Raw genomic sequence first — 18,585 nt, forward strand, 5'->3', positions numbered from 1 at the left:
AAATTTGTTGCAAACCTGCAAGATGGGAAATGAGATACAAAGATGCAATAATGCATTATACTTTTGGTAAACTTCTGAAGTCTAGATTTGTTAGTGAGATGATCCAGGTTTATCGGTTTCAATCAGAAAATGTTGGAAACACATCAAAATCCAGATTTGTAAAAACGTAAAAACGTATTTCATTATCTTTGTTATAAAGTTTTATTTTCCCTGTTTTATTTCAACCAACCAAATATCTTTCAATGAAATTTCTGGTCAAGAATAAATCCTATTCTAAGAAAATTATGAAAGAATTTCCAGACAATTTGATTATCTGAATTAAAGAGGAGGTAGAAAGTATTAACGTTTTACCCTTATTACAAAAAACTTTTTAGAACTTATATTTCAGTTTATTGCTTTATGAGATTTTTAGGTCCCAGTTATTATAATTATGACCTCCACATACTTTAAGATAAAATAATTAGAAAACAAATAAAACTTAATCTAAAGCCATAAACCCAGCCTAGGATTCCACTATATATCCAAGTATTGGTTGTCATGATTTAGGATATATGGTCCTTTATGACCTTTACCATAGAAAGAACATGAGAAATCAGATGGGAGAGTGACTGTAAACTATATAAAAGGCAAAATCCCTGCATTGTAGACTTAAAATATGTTTTCATTATTGCAGTTAGAAGTAAAATTACCCATCAGTTAGTTGTCAGGTTGACTGAGCAGGTTTTAAAAAGTAATGTAAGTTTTCAAATTCCAGTTGCTGATGTTTACTTTGCTTACCTAGGGATTTAGAAGTATATGTATAATTGGGTTTTGTCATGTTGCATATCTGTTTAGATCTGTGGACTCCACTAGTTCCAAACTGTAACTCTATAAGACCTGCTGATTTGACATTTAGCAGTGACCATATGTGGACTGCACTATAAATAATGTGCTTCTTGGAGCTGAATGGTGTAGCATTACTATATGGCTTTTCTCTCTAGTTTTCATTGTGTCATCTGTAGTGAGCTATAGATTTTTTTGTTTTGGGAATTTTACAACTTGTTGTTTGCATGGGTTCACCTAGTAGCACTTGGTTTTTGCTTATAGAGTCTTTAATACACAATCAGCAAAGCTTACAATCCACTCAAGAGACTTGCCATTTTTGTCACTGTTGAAAATGGGCTAAATGGTGTAAATTGAATGTGGCTGTCAGCTAGAAGAAAATTCAGTGTGGAATTGGTATTCATCTAGTCACTGACATAGTTGTAATATAGTTTTCTCTTAAGACATGATATTCTATTTCCTACTGTAGAAACTTGGAATTAGCCTCGTACAATGAAGTAAATTTTTATCTGTGTTTTGGTCGGCTCACATTATAGAGATTGATGGTGCTATTGACAAAGTGACCATTGTTACTGTGATGGTATTCAGCTTCACAGAGCAAAGTTCCTGGGAAAGTTTTCTATTTGTTATTTAGTTAATAAAAATGTTGAGGAATGGCTGAAACAATAATGAGGTGTTTGTTTTGTTTTTGGCTGGTATTGTGTTTTCAGCATATTGGTAGTTGTTTATAATACACATTCCTTATTGTCAAAGATGTTGCCATTTAAAAATTATATCCTTCTTTCCTACACATAGATACAGGGGCACAAAAGATTAAAATGTAGTGTTTTAATTTACTTTTAAGTTTAGAAATAGGAAGAAAAGTGAAGATCAATTTAGGTAATCTAGGTGAAAAAAGTGAATTTTCAGCTCAGCTTCATGGTTTAAATTAAGAAGAGCATTATGCTTCTAACCAAAGAAAATGCCACACTGCCACCATTTTTGGAGTGTTAAAGCACAGGGAGTAACAAATAGGTTGTGGGAACTATTTATGAATTATGTGGAAAACGAGCCTTTTGCCTACCTCCCTTGGGCAAAGTTCAGTTGCTTTATTAATCTGCTTTCAATTAGTATTTCCCTGCATTTCTACTTTGTGCATTTAAATTATAAACAACCTATCACTGTTCATTCCCCTTTGTTAGTCACAAACTAAGACTGTGTTAAAAAGGAAAAATATTATTTATTTTTGGTTCATGAGATTATAACTAAACCTCAAATTATATATTTTATTTAAAAATAAAAAAATGAAAGTTTGATTAGTCATTATTATAATGGCTGAAATGGTAAACTATTACTATTTCAGAAGCTAAACAGTGCTCGTTGCTCTTGTTCTATTTAGGTTACCTGTTTGAGTTACAAATTACTTCAGTTTACCATCATAAATAACATCCACGGAAATAATTGGCAGCCTAAACAGAGTAGATTGATTATTTTCACAGGCTGGCCATTCCTTGCTCTCTCACAGTGAAAGTTAAATGAACATTTTGACCACTTCAGATTAGACAAGTCTGCTTTGTTACAAGGTATTTTGGCGTGCCTTTCTTGTGTTATACCCATCGTCCCTAAGCCTACTGGACTTTTGATGAGTGTTTATAAAGCTTTTTTCTTTTTTTGGTAGGAAAAGAGACCATACTGAATACTAGCCCTTTCTGCAGAGTCACAGAGCTGCCTTTTTTCCTCCAAAAGCAGGTAGTTTGGAATAATAGGAAAGGTTCAGATTTTCTGTGTTAGTCGTTCACTAAATCTAGGATGTCGGTGAGGGGAAGACTTTCTGGGAGATATGTCTGTTATTTTTGTTGCCTTTGTTATAATTGTAAGGACATAGAGTGGCATGCTAATTTTAATATAACCCCTGACATTTCATTTCCTATTCATACTTGGGGAGATAGAGTTACTTAAAGAACAGTTTTCCCCTAAAGTTTTAGAAGAGAAATGCCACTACCATTTTCTGTCAATAGCTTTTTCTGAGGTGACAGCCATCTTGAGTGGTTTTGTAAAAGTGGTGCTAATGTGTATAACTCTAAATTTTTCTTTTTTCTCCCTCTCCCTTTAACATTTGCTTTTCCTTTCACTGTTGTCAGTCACAACACGCTGCTCTTGAATCTCTCAGCTGGTCTTGACTCGTGAATTTACTTATGCTTTCACTCTTCTTTAATAAATACATTAATTGCAAGCAGTGAATTGAAAACAAGACAAAAAAAAAACGACCATTAGTGATTGGACAGTTTCTTACTTTGTGTTACATTTAACTGTTCTTTTGACAGCCCAGTTTTTAAAGCCAGGTTCGTATGGAAATGCTTTCACTCCACTTGCACTGCTTTTGGAAATAGCATACTGCTTCATCTGTCTGTTTATTTTAGTGCATTCATAATATAACACAGTCAGCATAATGTCTCATCTCCACTTAGCCAAAAGATTTGAGTTTTTCAAAATTGAAAAAAGGGGACAACAATTTTTGTCAGCATGGTTTAATACCCTAAATATCTGTGCCAAGTATAGTTGCATCATTAGTCTGTTAAAAGATTAGACAATACTTTAATCAACTACATTATCTTAGAGTCATTCTGCTATCCTTGTCCTTTCCAGAGTTATTTAGTTGTAAGAGTTATATAAAACAAGGGTTTTATGTACAGGTAAGTTTATTTTCACAATAGTACTATAAAGGCTTTTTTATCTTCGTTTTTGCTAACATTACTTGTATTAAGACTTAGAAACTTTTTTTTTAAGCAATGAAGTTATTTGGAAATAGGCACTCAACACTGGTTAAGGGAATGCTTTTCCTGACAGTTCAGTTGGGAGGAGAGAAGGGAAGAAAAGGACGCACCAGTGTTGAACTAAGTTTTTGTGATATCTGATAATATGGAAGTTATTACCTGGGATTATCCATAATCATAGCACTTTCTCATTCTTCCAGTTGCTAGCAAAAAATAATCTCTAGCGACCTTTTGTGCACTGTAATGATTTTGTATATATATGTTTAAAACGATTGTATGTTTTGTTCTAGAAACAAGCTTTTCATTATCATTTGCCTCTTTTTTTTTTTTAAAGTATCCTGATCTTTGTTGCCCCTGATCAATGAAATAATCAGCTTCTCAGCCCAGTTTTCTTCTGGTTGGCATGCTGTTATAAACTCATAGAAGGAAGTTGGCCCTTTTTTTTTTCCTTAAACAGGACATGAGGGAGGCTTAATCTTCTTCTAACTTACTGTCAGAGAAGATAATAGCAAAATAATTTTTTTCTTTCCTCTAGAAAGCATTTTATCATTGAGTATGGAGCTGAAAGATAAAAAGCAGTTTAATATGAGATGTTTGATTTTAATTCAAAGATTATGGCTTTGTTCACTTTATAAAGTGATTTCAGGAAATATGAGATTATTTTCAAATGGTGATAACCCAGTTAATACTATAAACTACATTTTAATGCATACAGAACACTTTGTGTTTAAAATTTTTTAATGTTTTCCTTTGAATGAGTAACATCATTTTATCTGATACAGTTAATAGTTACTTGAGCTTTGTCTCTGTACTTCATAGTATTTGTAAAAAGCAAAGAATTGGACAAAGGTCTGCAGAGGTTTCTGAGATCTTGAACCGTTACACAAAAGCTGACATTTAATTGTTGTTTCTGTTGTCTTTTCATACAATATACATTGAAGTACCTTTTCTAGTGTGCTCCCAGGAAGATGAGACATTATGTATATTGGTTTTTTCCCCCTACATGCACTAATGGTTCTTTACTGTTAACTTATTGCTAGGCCTGTTTCATTCTAACATTTTAGCATTTTTGTTAGATTACATGTTGAAATGCATCACTCAGTCTGTGCTTGAGCTCATTTTATTTTTCTGTTTAATCAGTTTAATTTCTTGTTTTACTAACCTCACTGTTTTTTCAGTTTAATATTGGCTGCATGCTAGTTAAATATTTATATTTTATATATATATTGAAAAACCAATCAAGTCTAGCCTGGATTTTGCTCTGATTGTGTTTTCATTTCTAGTGGTGGGGCAGTCTTACACTTACAACTTACTTTGTATCATGAAAGCCTGACACATAAGCAGAATAACTAAACACAGTGTAGATTTTCTTTAAACAAATCTTAAAGTGGTGCTGTCTAGGTGGTGGATATGATTGTATAAGTACCTTGATTTTATGCTTTTTAATGTTAGTTTTAAACTTCATAAATGTATTCTTCCCCCTTTCCCCTTCCCTTTTTTCTCCTTTTAAAGTGTATGTACAAAGTTGCCCAGCACACCATCAGAAAGGACCTTTACCCTCTATGTTCTTCCCATGTAAAATACTACCCAGCATTTCTTTTTACATTAATGCCCCCTTTATTGGGCACATTTACCCTATTATTAGCACTTTTTTGCATGCATATATGTAGAATTATCTCTTGCTCATCACCTGTTTAAATATCACTAGGAAGGGAAGAATATATTATTGGAATATTTTTGGTTTGTCTCTCTGTTCTGTCTGTCAGGATAATATTGGACATCGCTTACTCCAGAAACATGGGTGGAAGCTGGGCCAGGGATTGGGAAAATCTCTTCAGGGTAAGTTTTTTAAACATACCAAAAAAAGAAAGAATAAGAAAATGTTTCTGATGCAGATCTTATGCCTGAATATATTTGTCGTCTTTCTTTAAAAAGTGTTTGGGCTTTTCCCCCCATGGCTTTTATGCCCTAGAATAGTGTATTTTTCCTGTATCTGTATTTCAAATCACCATTAAGCTAATTTGCAAGAGAAGCTTCTGGGTCATGAATACTTTCAGGTCAAACATACTGTGTATGACTCAACTTATTTTAAATTTCTTTTGGTGGAGGTGATGGGTGGGTGGAGTACAAGAAATATATAGTAGAGTGTGCTTTCTTTGTATCATTTAGTGATGGAGTATTGTGGCTTCAGTATTATAAAGAGAACTATTCAACAGCTGACTTTAATTTTTGCCCTCTCAAAATCTTCCTGAAGCTAGTGATTGCCCTGGCTCTTTTTCTCTGTAATCAGAATAAATGTAGCAGTAGAGAGAAAAATTAACCTATGTGAAACTTAAAATGAACGCAGATGTTTGGTAGGGCTCTCTGAGCAGAGAGGCCATTTCTTAAGTTCGGATCAGTCTAAGTTCTTGTTAGTTGGAAACCAGTCGGCTCCATTCACTTTTTAGCTCCCTCATATTTGAGGGCTGTGGTTTATTCTTTGCAGATGTGAACACCACCTCAAAAATGATGAAAATTATTGCACTTCTACATTAGGTCCTGAAGGGTCTCGTTACGCAAGAGGACCTTTGGGGAGGGGTGTACTACTGTTGACTAATTCTTTGAATTTTGGAAATGGATTTCCACAACTTGAATGCGAAGTCTAATCCATTCAAGTGTGTGTATTAAGGGGCACAAGAGGACAGGGCATGAAGCAGGATGTTTCAGTCTTTAAAACCTTTGCTTTTTAAATTATATGTCCACAAATTCTATTCAGTAGTGAACACAAAGGAAATGCTCAATAAATTTATTTCAAATTAATAGTTATTACTAAGCATTAACCTGTTCTTTTGGGGGAGATAGAAAGATTTAATACCATTAAACTTGTTTTCCCAGTGTCACAAGAACTCATTGCAAACAATACAAAGAATACTCTACAATTGAGAGCAATTTGTATGGCATAGGCCATAGATTTTGTTAAGAGTCTAGAAGAGAGAAATGATAATCAGAACTACTATAGAAATGGCTTCTTGATAGGATTTGTCCCAGAAGTTTGCACAGTTACTTGTTGGGTTGAATTGAATGGAGGCAATAGCTCAGAATAAGGTCCTACTGTTGGAAACATCTCTTTGTCCAGAGATGCCCAGAAACATTGTTGACTGTTACTCTTTGTGTTCAGGCACACAAGGGAGTAGAATTTGGGGGCATTTCATGGGGGCTAACAAATCTGTTTGAACCCGAGAATTTTTCATTGTGAGCATCAGAGACTAGAACCTGCAGAGAGGAAGAGAGTGAAAGACCAAGAGTTTAAGAAAGGAGAGATAAATGAATACTCACCTATTTTGGAGGGATGGAAAATTATTATTATTAAGAATATTTTTGAATTTTGGTTCTCTTTAAACTTAGAGCTTGAAAAGAGACATTAGGTTTTATCCGTATGTCTCCTTCATATTTGGTGATAAGCATATAATAAGCACTCAATAACTCAAATCTGTTATTTATTTAAAATACGAGGGAAATAGGAAGCCCATCTTTATTCTTTTTAATCGTACTAAAAAAACACATAACATAAAATGCCATCTTAGCCATTTTTAAGCATACAGTTCAGTATTGTTAACTAAATTCACATTGCTGTGTAAAGCCCATCTGTTTTGAATGGCTAGTACAATCTGTACCCTTCAAAAAAAAAATGGGACCTTATTGGATTGCCAACATTAAGGGCTGAATTTAATTGGCTTGTAAATAGCTCTTTATTTTTTGGTGTCAGATTCAACATTGTGCAGGCATTGTGCTGATTTCTCTTACATGGGTCTTTCTGTAATATCCACATGATTTGACCTAGAATATAGCCACATTTACGGCATATTGAGGTAATTCATGACAGATTTTTTTTGTCATTGTACCAGCCTTTGCTATAAATAACCACTGAAGAAAGCCCTGCTGCTCTGCTGAAAATAATTAATGCCTTGTTAATATTGCATAAACTAGTTACTGCATATGATTTCTAGGTTCATGGCTTTGTAAGTTCTTCGTATTTACTAGTTTTTTGGTCAACTTTTAGTTCTTTTTATTTGATTTTAAGGCTCTAACATCTTTAACATGCTACCATCTACTAAAATTTAAACCTGATCTTTTCAGGATTTTTTTGTTAACGTTTAAAAATTATTTCCACTTATGCAAGATTTTTACAAAGGATACCAGTCCTTAGGGCTGGCTAAAGTGCAAATAACTTGCTACTGGATAGATTGAAGAATAGGTCATGCTGACTGTGAAATGAAATTATCTGTGGCATGACAGAAAATTGTACTTTGTTGTATGGGTTTATTTTTGTACTTGAATTTCCCTTATTATTCACCTTTTATTCTTCCCTAGTATTTATTAAAACATTTCAAAAGTTAAAAAAAAATAAGAACCATCTTGTGTGGCACAAAAGTGATTGTTAGTGTTTAAAAAAAAAGCTTGTAGAAAAGATATGTTTACAAGATGTCTTTCTTTACAACATAAAGTCCTGTTGTTGAGAAATATTATGGACAGTTTATTGTAGAGGATGTGTTCAATTTGGAATAAATCAACAGTAAATGACTGTTGTATTTTGTTACTGTTGAAATGGATTTGGTTCTTGAAATTGTTTTATAACCTTCTGGCAGCTTCAAAATGGAATGGAATGTAGCTCAAAAATCTTTATTTTGCTATGAAATAGGTACGTAGTTGTAGTCCAGAAGCTGTGCCTGAACTTCCTTATTACATTGTCTAAGAGTTGTTTGAGGATATGGCTGATTTTTTGCTCTCGGAGAAAAGTTCCGCCCCTTAGAAAAATGAGTAGGATCTAATATTATTTCATTATTTCAACCAGTAACAGACAGCCAACATTTACTGAGCTAATGATGTATTCTAGTTATACCAGCTGTAAATAGCATAAGCCATGGACAGAGTAGACATTGTTTATGCTCTTCAGGTTTATTTTCCAGTCCCGCAAGTCCTACTTTGTAAATTTACTGTAGACCTTTGAAAGTTTCTTGGTTAGGAATCATGTTTCATATTTTTTTGTACTCTTTCCATGTTTAGAATTAAGTCTGTGATCAAGCTGAACATTTAATTGAAAAATTGCTTCCAGTTTCTTGAAAGTAGAGATTCTCTTTTTTGTTTGTTTGTTTATTTATTTATTTTTTGTGGGGATTTTATTGATTTTCGAGGAGGTACTGGGGATCGAACCCAGGGCCTCATGCCTCATGCGTGCTAAGCATGTGCTCTACCACTTGAGCAATACCCTCTCCCACTTCTCATTTATTTTTGTATTAAAGTACTTGATGTAGAGTATGAAAGCAGTGTGAGCAGCATTTGAAAACATAAGACCTAGGTTTGAGTTTGTCTTTGCTGCTTACTTTAAGTAAAGGGAAAAGTTACCATCACTGAATTATTTTTCTCAACAGTAAATGGGGATTAAAATCTGTCTGTATTCTCACAGAGTGATTATGAGGATAAAGTAAGTGAATGTAAGTGAAGTCTTCATAAAAACTGTAAAACACTTTATGAGTGCTAATTGTTATTAACATCTGTATTGTATAGTGTATAGTTAGATATTTTAACTGAATTTGAGATAGTCCATCTTTAGGACTTTATCAGAAACCTAAATGCCATAAAAATCATAAATAGATCTCTGTCTTACTACTCTCTATTTCCCAGAATTTATAACAGTGGTACCTAATATGCTTAATATGTGCTAGTTATCTGACTCCCAGATTTGTGCTTTTAATGCTGTATTTGTTTTAAGGTCCCTAAGCCCCTAATTTTGGTGTTTGTTTCACTGTTTCTGAGCTCTTAGTTATCAGCACTTCTGAGCCTAACTTAAAACATCTAAAAAGAGCGTCAGTCACTGAGCAGTGATAACTAGGTAGCAACCCAGAAAAAAGAAGTTGGATCTCCACTGTCATACCTTACTTCAAAATATATTCCAGATGAATAAAATATTTAGATATAAAAAATGAAATCACAAAATCATTAAGATGAACAGTGGGATAATTATTTTTAAAATAATCTTAGAATGAGGAAAATTTTTCTAAGTTCAACCTCAAACCCAGAAGCCATTAAAAAAAAGAATAAATTGACTATATTTCATCATAAATAAAGTTTAAAAAAGGAAAAAGAACAACTGGGGGAAATACCTACAATATCATTATAGACAAAGGAAAAATTTCCTTTATCAGTATGTAAAAGACCTAAATAGAAAAGGGGAACTGATATGAACACTATTTACATAAAAGTAATGCATATGACCTTTAAGCATATGAAAATATTCTTAATCCTTTTCATATTAGAGATAATGCATATTAAAACTATGCAATATCATTTTTCACTTGTTGGATTAGGAAAGGTTTTTTTTTTAAAAATTAGCCTAGTGACCCAGCAATCCAACTCCTGGATGTATATCCAGAAGGAACCCTAGTTCAAAAAGACACATACACCTCAGTGTTCATAGCAGCACTATTTACAATAGCCAAAACATGGAAACAACCTAAATGTCCATTGACAGATGACTGATAAAGAAGTTGTGGTATGTTTATACAATGGAATACTATTCAGCCATAAAAGTGACAACATGCCATTTGTAACAACATGGATGTCCCTGGAGAATGTCATTCTAAGTGAAGTAAGCCAGAAAGAGAAAGAAAAATACCATATGATGTCACTAATATATGGAATCTAAAAAAAAAGAGAGATGACAAATGAACTTAAATATAAAACAGACACAGACTCACAGACATAGAATACAAACTTGTTGTTGCCAGGGGGGAGGGATGGACAGGGAGTTGGAGATTTGTAGATAATGACAGGTATATGTAGAATAGATCAATGATTTATACTGTATAGCACAGGAAAATGTATTCAACATCTTGTAGTAGCTCACAGTGAAAAAGAATATGAAAATGAAAATATGTATATTCATGTATGACTGAAAAATTGTACTGTACACCACAAATTGACACAACATTGTAAACTGAGTATAACTCAATAAAAAAAAATTAGCCTGGTCACATTTTGAGAAAGTAGGTACTTACATCATAGCCAGTGCAACTGTAAGCTAGTAAAGCCACTACAGAGAACAACTTGGATCATTTAAAAATTGAAATGCATGTTAAAATGCATTAAGATCCAGCAATTCTGTTTCTAGTTACCTGTCTTTAACTTACTATTAAATGCACAAATAATGCATGCTTGAGGTTATTCATTATATGATTGTGATAACAAAAGATTGTAATTAGGCCACTATATTTCATTGATTCTAAGACATTTTTTCACATTTAATAAATGTAAAATCAGATGCATCTTATTAATGGCATTATAGTTATAATTGACAGCTTTTAAAATTTTTTTCTTAGTGGCACATAAAACTGTGTTTTATGGTTAATGGCATTTTAGATTGGAAGAAGTAGAATATTAAAATGATATAAAGGGAAACCATGCAGCTTTAAAAGGATTGAGTTAGTTTAGTATGTATTCAATCTATATAGAAAAATTTCCAAGATACATTAAAGAAGCAAGATGCAGAACAGTGTGTACTATATAGTTAACTACCATTTATGTTACATTATATAGATATACATCTATATATATATGGACAGATACATACTTCTTGCTTTAAAAAATCACTATTTTAAATAAGTTTATACTGTATAGCACAGGGAAATATATACAAGATCTTGTGGTAGCTCATCGGGAAAAAGAATATGAAAATGAATATATGTATATTCATGTATGACTGAAAACTCGTGCTGTACGCCAGAAATTGACACAGCATTGTAAAACAACTATAACTCAATAAAAAAAATCACTACTTTGTTCCTGAAAATCAGACATTCTTTATGAAAATCCTCTTTGAGAACCTATTTACCATTATTTTAAATGGGTTACACATGAACTCAACCCCTAACAAAGTTCTAAAACATAGTTACCATTTATGAATTAAAAAATTAAGATATAAAATACTTAAACATTTCTTGCATGATTACCAGATAATTAACATGGTTGTTAACAGTTGCTTTCTATGCAATATGTTTATCCCTTTTGCAGCTTTCAAAGCCCTGCTAGTTGTATGTGGAATGAATCTCCAGATTTCTCACATATCTTTTTCTTAAAAATGTTGAATTAGATTTTTGAGATTGAAACATAAACATTTTACTTTATAAAATCATTGCCTGGAAAATGTTGTTATCGAGAAAGATGAACTGAGGCATTTCACTGTGAAACATTAAAAGGGTACATTCTGTGAAATATGCCTATACAATTATTTATTTGCTTGACTATGCACAGGACAATCTTTGTAAAGGCAGACTCTGGAGGGAAAGTGAGTTACTTTTTACTGTATTCTTTTAAAATTTGACATGATATACTTGTATACTATTTAAAATATGGAAAATAATTATTTTGAAAAAGACTTACAGTAGGCAGAATCAAAGCAGAGTAGAGTTGGACATGTTTCTTTGGTCTCCAGTCCTACTCTAGTTACAATTAGCAAATAAACGGTTAATATAGTTGGGTAAGGCCTGCCTTAGCTAAGCCCTAACAATGTTTATACTGTATTTTATAAATGAAGAAAAATTAGATTTGAATTCAATACAGTAGAATAGAAATATGTGTTACAGTTTAAACTTTATTGTAAAATTAGAATGTTGATCTTTAAAAAAGAAAAATCATTCTTTGGTTGAAGAAAAATAGCTTTCCTTTAATATTATGATATAAATTTTCTGAATAGGGTCTTTGTAAAAGCTGAGTTGTCCTTCTACCTTAGTTTCCCATCGAAATTTGTTTTCCTCTGGGAAAAGGAAATACCACTTACTCAGGATGTATTACATGCCAAATCTAGAATCTAAACATTTTGCATGTCCTACTTAATAAAATATGTATTGGTATACTCATCTTATAAGTGAAGAAACAGTTTTGGAAAGGTCGTACAGCTGTTGAGTCTCTGCCATTCAAATACAAGCCTGACTTGAAATCAGTGTTCTACATTTGTACCTTTTCCCTTCTCAGAAAAAGCTGATAACTGAAAATAAAAAGTAGGTTGGTGGGGACAGCAGACATGTAGTTCCCCTAAATCACAAGGGTATGGATTGTCAGAAAGGCTTAGTTGTTGCTAGTCTAGCTGAAGGAGCCTGTAGCTATAATGCCCTCTGTTCCCTGCTAATTAAATGAGCTGTGCAGTCTTTATACATTGACAATGGCAAGCATAATTTTAATAATTCATGTATCAAATTTAGTAAGATACAGGTTCTGTACATCCTCTGACCATCTTAATGGAATTCAGTTAATATAAACAAAAGAAATGAACAGCTAGTAAAATTAGTCAGAATTGGCAGCCTATAGTAAGAGGTCTTGGTTTTAGGGCAGTCTAGAAGGGGAAAAAGGGATTGGAGGAGAAGAGAAGAAATGGTGGACTTCGTTGCTGTATAGACTACTTGTTTCTCGGTATAGAGATCGTCACATTTAAAGATAGACATTAAATATATGTTAAGACGTTATTTAATGAGGAGACATTAAATATATGAATTCATGGCAGAATAACCAGAAAGGAAGTGGCAGATTTTTCAAATGAAGGTTTAGAACAGATATGTATAATTTCCTTTTTTATTTTTTTCTTTATATTTCTCTTCTGTAGCATTTTTAATATTCTACCTTGTATAATTTGTCTTTATGTGTCTCTTAAGTCTCATTAGATTATAAACTCATAAATGATAATCATTGCTAGGCATTTATGTGTTCTCTGTTGCTTTTCATGTTTTTTTATTTTGCATATGGTTATTGAATCCTTAGAATGTGCCAGATGTACTAAGTCTTAAGAGTTGAAGGATGAATAAGATACAGCCTCTGCCCTCCAGAGGCTCGTGTCTAATGTGGAGACAAATGTACAAATAAATGTAATGCAGTGGTGGGGGATATAGCTCAGTGGTAGAGCACAGTGCTTACTTAGCATGCACAAGGTCCTGGGTTCAATCCCCAACACCTCCATTAAAAAAACAAAACAAAATTTAAAAAAATTAAAATACAAATGTAAGGCAGTATAATTTCATAATTGTGAATTTAAAGGTACAGTGGGAGATCAATAGAGAATTGAACAACCTAACTTAGAATTTCAATTTATTTCTTGAATGATTTAACAAATGAAAAATCTTAGATTATGAGAATAAGGAAGCAAGCAACTATATCACATCTGCCCAACTATGCTTATTAGTTGATACGTGGAATCTCCACATTTCTTCTATAAGAAGCACTCGTATTTTAAAATAGGGCCAAATGTAAGCATGATAAGAACACAGAGTAAAAAGTATGTTTTATGAGAATATAATTTAATACAGGAAAAAGCTAAAAAATAAAATATTCATTAAAAATGGCTGTCAAAATTTGAAATAGTAGGATTGTACATTTAGAAAAGGGAACAAACAATATCTTTCATGTAGAAATATGGTTTATTTGTTTTATTTTAGTTTATTTTTTCTTGAAGAATAGTCGATTTACAATGTTGTATTACTCTCTGATGTAACAGCATGGTGATTCAGTTATACACACACATATATATTCTTTTTCATATTCTTCATTATAGGTCACTATGAGATATTGAATATAGTTCCCTATGCTATACAATAGGACCTTGTTGTTTATAGTTTTAAATTTAGTCTTTTCTCTCTCAGTGAGTCTCTCTAGCCCTGTGAAGTAGATAGTTACCAAGTGAAAGTTAAAGAGAAAATCCAGTGGGAGTTCAGAAGGAGGGAGCAAAGAACAGTCTTAGGAGTAGGAGCTGCAAGTCCGATGCCTGTTAGAGCCAAATAGTAACATACAGAATTGAAGCCCAGTGAGTGTGAGACAATAGTAAGTAATGTGGGCTGTGCCATGTCTGGAGTGGAATAACTCAGAATAACTGCCACTCAACCAGCTCGTGCTCATTATTATCATGTAGGAATATAGTCTCATGTGTTTCTAGACCCTCTGAACTTTATGAAAGAAATCAGAAATCCAGATATTTTGATGAAACTTTCTAATTAATAAATTTTGGCTCAAAGTTTAATCTGGGATAAACAAAACATATGCAAGGCCTATATTTGATCCACTTTATGACCTCATTTGAAGTTCGACCTGGGTTTAAATTCAAGCTTTGCAACCAGTAAATGATATGACCTTGCCATAATCTCTGTATTCTCCATATTTTTAAAAGATTTGAAGGTTATTTGGGGAATTAAACATGTTGGTATATAAGTTTCAGACCTGTATCCTATCTCATTTTCGTCTCCGGTATGTAGAGTGGGAGATAATGCCACTTAACAGATTGAGAAGCTTAAGTGTTTATCCATGGTCAGAACGCTAAGGATAGGAGCTATGTTGATGGCATAAGTCTTCTGACTTCTACTCTGGTACTTTTTCCATTAGGCTTATGATTCTCAAGCTTTAGTGAGCGGCAGAATCACCTTGGTTGCTTGTTACAAATGTAGATTCCCAACCAGCACAACTGAGCAGATCTGGGGTGGGGTTCAGGAAATTACATTTTAAACAAGCTCCCCAGATAATTTGCTTTGGACCATATGAATAAAAAAAGCTTCTAAGAAAGTTTCCTTTATATAGCATGTAGGGTAGACAGTTGGTTTTTTTTACTCCTCCAAAATACTCGTGATTTTTAGTCTGAATTAGTATAATGCTATTTATTTTTCTTTATAGCTTATCCACATTGTTTCATACCTACTATTGACTTCTTGCCCTAGATTAATTTACATGATTAAAATGAAACTGGTTAGTGTGGAATTTGATTTCTTACTTAGGCAAGAAAATGGAGTGTCCAAGAAACTTTTTAAATGAGCAAAATGGAGTATATAGTGACAGTAATTTCACTGTGAGTAGAGTAGTCCAATCAGGTGGCAATAGTGGAAAATATAAAACTTCAGTAGCTAACCAATATTTGATAAGTAGGAACTAAGAGGAGACAAAAATGCCTTCAAAGCTATATGGAATCATAGACTTTAGAACTGGGAAAGTAGATTTCTACAGATAACCTAGAATCTCTGGGCTTTTTAGCAGAGACTTCAAAGGAAGTAAGGGAGATTTTTGAGTAATTTCAACCTACTTGACTTTCTGAATTTACTCTTACATTCGGCATGGACTGTACTCTATTACGAATTTGACATACTACAGATTAATAACTTGCTATTCAGTACACATACATAGGTGCTATTATCTTCCTCCAGATGACAGTAATAGTAAAATAGTAAGCATTTTGATGTTCAATTTATTCTGTCTTGCTTAGGCTTAATTTATTTTCTTAGATGATTTGTTCTGTATGCTTAATTTGGAGAAGGTCTTTCTTGCTAATTATGCTTCATTCTTTTGCCTTGGGTTTAATATTTGTATAACCTTGCTTTTCAACTCAGTGGTCACTCTGTTGTTAGTGGGATGATAATATGGAAAGGATTTGGGGGTAGTACTTTGGTTATTGATCATGGATGATAATTTTCTCTGTTTGTAAATAGAGTTGTTTCATTATCACCAAATTGTAGGTAAAACATTAGGATTTATCAACACTTCTTAGAATATCTTTAATTTTAAGGTACTTATTTTCAAAAATGCCAGATTTGGAATTGAAAGAACAAATTGAGTTTTTAATTTTCTGAGGCCTTCAAGAGATAAGAAGGTTGGAGTTTAGCAGCATTCTTTATAGTGATTTATGGTTTACAGAGTATCTTCTGTTTGTTATCTCTTTTGATCAGCATGCCAGTCCTGAAAGTGAAGATAGTATCTCCATTTTGCAGGAGAGGCTGCTGAGACTCATGCTGAGACTCTCAGAAGTCACACAAGTGTTTAGAAATTGTCTCTTAACTGAAGAACTGAGATTTTGTAGCCCAAGTTTTTTAGGGACTACCTAGGAAAATACAGAAAGAAAATAATTAAAGATGAATTGAGGGGGTTGATGTGGAGAGTAAAGGAAGAGCAGTTTAAATGAAGCTGGAAAGTCTTTTGGGTTATAGAGTGATCCTGGAATATTAAGAAATGCTCAGTGTAATTACAGTTACTTAATCAATAGTAATGGGATTATTTAACCAATAATAAGAGAATACAACTCTAAGAAAGCATTGGATTATTATTACAGTACCATAGAACTGGCTACTATCTACATAACTTCCTCAAATATTTTCTACTCTTCAAACTTAAAAATTGAAGTGAACCTTAGAGACCATTAAGTATTTCTGACTCCTTAAATATTTGGTGCCTGCTTCTTTTTGTCTGCTAATGAATAATGATAGAACAAAATGAACAAGCCTCTAATGAACAGTAATGCAAAACCTCAGATGTTTCTTTATATTAGCGTACATATTTTTGAGATACGAAGACTTATATAAAATACCTATATCTTCTGTTTGACAAAATAATTCCTTGATTACAAGACAATTAAATCATTGTGATGTTAAACAGAAAGCGTTGTGATGACTAAATATTTATACCTTAGCAAGGTGAGACCCACTGTGAACATGTTCATTCTCTTGAGTTAACAAATGCTTTTTAAGTAAGTGCTAGTTGTTCAGGAAACAAACATAAGTAAAACTCAGGGCACAAAAGTGTTCCTCCATTTTTTTTAAACTAAGGACATAATATTGTTTTGCACTCTCCACTAAGCCTCATGTTTTGGATTATTTTCTCTGGAATTTATTTATTACATTGGTTTTCTCATTTAAAAAATAAATAGACCTTATCTTAACACATGGTTAGCATGGGGCAGTATTTAGTGAGTTGCTATAATTTTAACTAAATCTGGAATAAAAGTATGATTTCCTCTAGGTGATTCTTTTTTTTTTTAATTGGAAGTACCTCATGCATTCCCTTATTTCCTCTCCTGAGGGCTTAAATATCTTATGTCATCCCTGATGAGTTAACTTTTCCAGACTTAACATTCTGATTCCAACACTTTGTTTAATTTATCATTTATTTTGCCCCTTCTTTGTCCCTGTTTATTAATATATTAGGTTATATAATTAGAATTGAACTATTTTGTCAGAAAGCCACCTCTGATACTTTGGAAAGATGGAAGGATCTTTAGGTCACAGTTAAAGTTCTGTGCCTTTAAGAAACATCGGTGTTCAAAAATAAAAATAACCTGGTTATTACATAGATTACTAAACAGGCTGTGGCAGGACTAGAGTTAGTTTTTTTAGCACTGGAGAATTTAAATTCTATTTTGAGTAGTAAGTCTTTAAAAAAAAAAAACCTTAAAAAGTCTCTAGGGAATAATTAATATGCTTGATTATGCTTTATGTTTCCAAGGAGGTAGCATTTATCATGTTATTGTTACTAATTAAAAATATCTAAATGATGTGGAAAGTGATCATTGTTTTTATGCTACTGAAGACTATCATTTTCAGGAGAAAGTTGCAAAAGTGAAGCTTTGATTTGGAAATAGATGTACCACTTTTTACCCAGTAAGTGTTCCTGAAAGTTGTATGTAATCACTGTTCTAATAAATGAAATTATATTTAAATGTATTAACATAGCTTAGTATAGAGTCTTATTTTGAATAGTTTTCCAAGTCAGAATAGTCACCATCCTAATTTTGTGTTATTCTTGATTTTTACACATGTATTTGACTTGCTTAAAGTAAGAAATAAATAGATTTAAAGATGTCAGGTCAGGTAGTTGGCCTTTATCAGTTTAGTGGCCTTTAGGAGAAAGATTTTTGTGACTTTTTGATGGCTTTTATATTTACTTCTTTATTAGAGTCAGTCTTCAAAAATAATTTTAGACATCTTTAAAAGACAACTTAAGACATTTTTAAGCTTTTTGAATCATCCATTGGCTCCACAAATGTTCTTTATCCCCCCTCATGCCAGAAGTTTAAATTGGCAATGTAATTTTGCCTAGTTATAGGTATTTCATGGGGTGTAGGGCTTTGTTTTGATCACTGCCATATGCCCAGTGCCTTCCAACAGTGCTTGGTGTGTAGTAGCAACTCAATAAAATTTCGTTGTTGAATGAATCTCAGTAAGAGGAAGGGCAGCAGCAATAA

General features: G+C 32.8%; 1 protein-coding gene across 4 annotated transcripts in view; it reads left to right on the plus strand.

Annotated features, from left to right (window-relative positions):
* GPATCH8 (G-patch domain containing 8) overlaps positions 1-18,585 on the plus strand; it is an 85,064-nt gene that overhangs the window by 22,946 nt on the left and 43,533 nt on the right. For 2 of the 4 annotated variants that reach the window (XM_006217461.4, XM_072939209.1), the window contains exons 3-4: positions 3,126-3,143; positions 5,342-5,414. Coding sequence is in view for 1 of the 4 variants with exons in the window: in XM_015250516.3 (XP_015106002.1) it covers positions 5,342-5,414 (73 nt within the window). In the remaining 3 variants the exon portion in view is untranslated. The remainder of the gene's footprint in view (positions 1-3,125; positions 3,144-5,341; positions 5,415-18,585) is intronic. The other 2 variants (XM_015250516.3, XM_072939210.1) reach the window with 1 other exon arrangement.

Source organism: Vicugna pacos, chromosome 16 (genome assembly GCF_048564905.1).
Source record: "Vicugna pacos chromosome 16, VicPac4, whole genome shotgun sequence".
Classification (NCBI taxonomy): Eukaryota; Metazoa; Chordata; class Mammalia; order Artiodactyla; family Camelidae; genus Vicugna; species Vicugna pacos.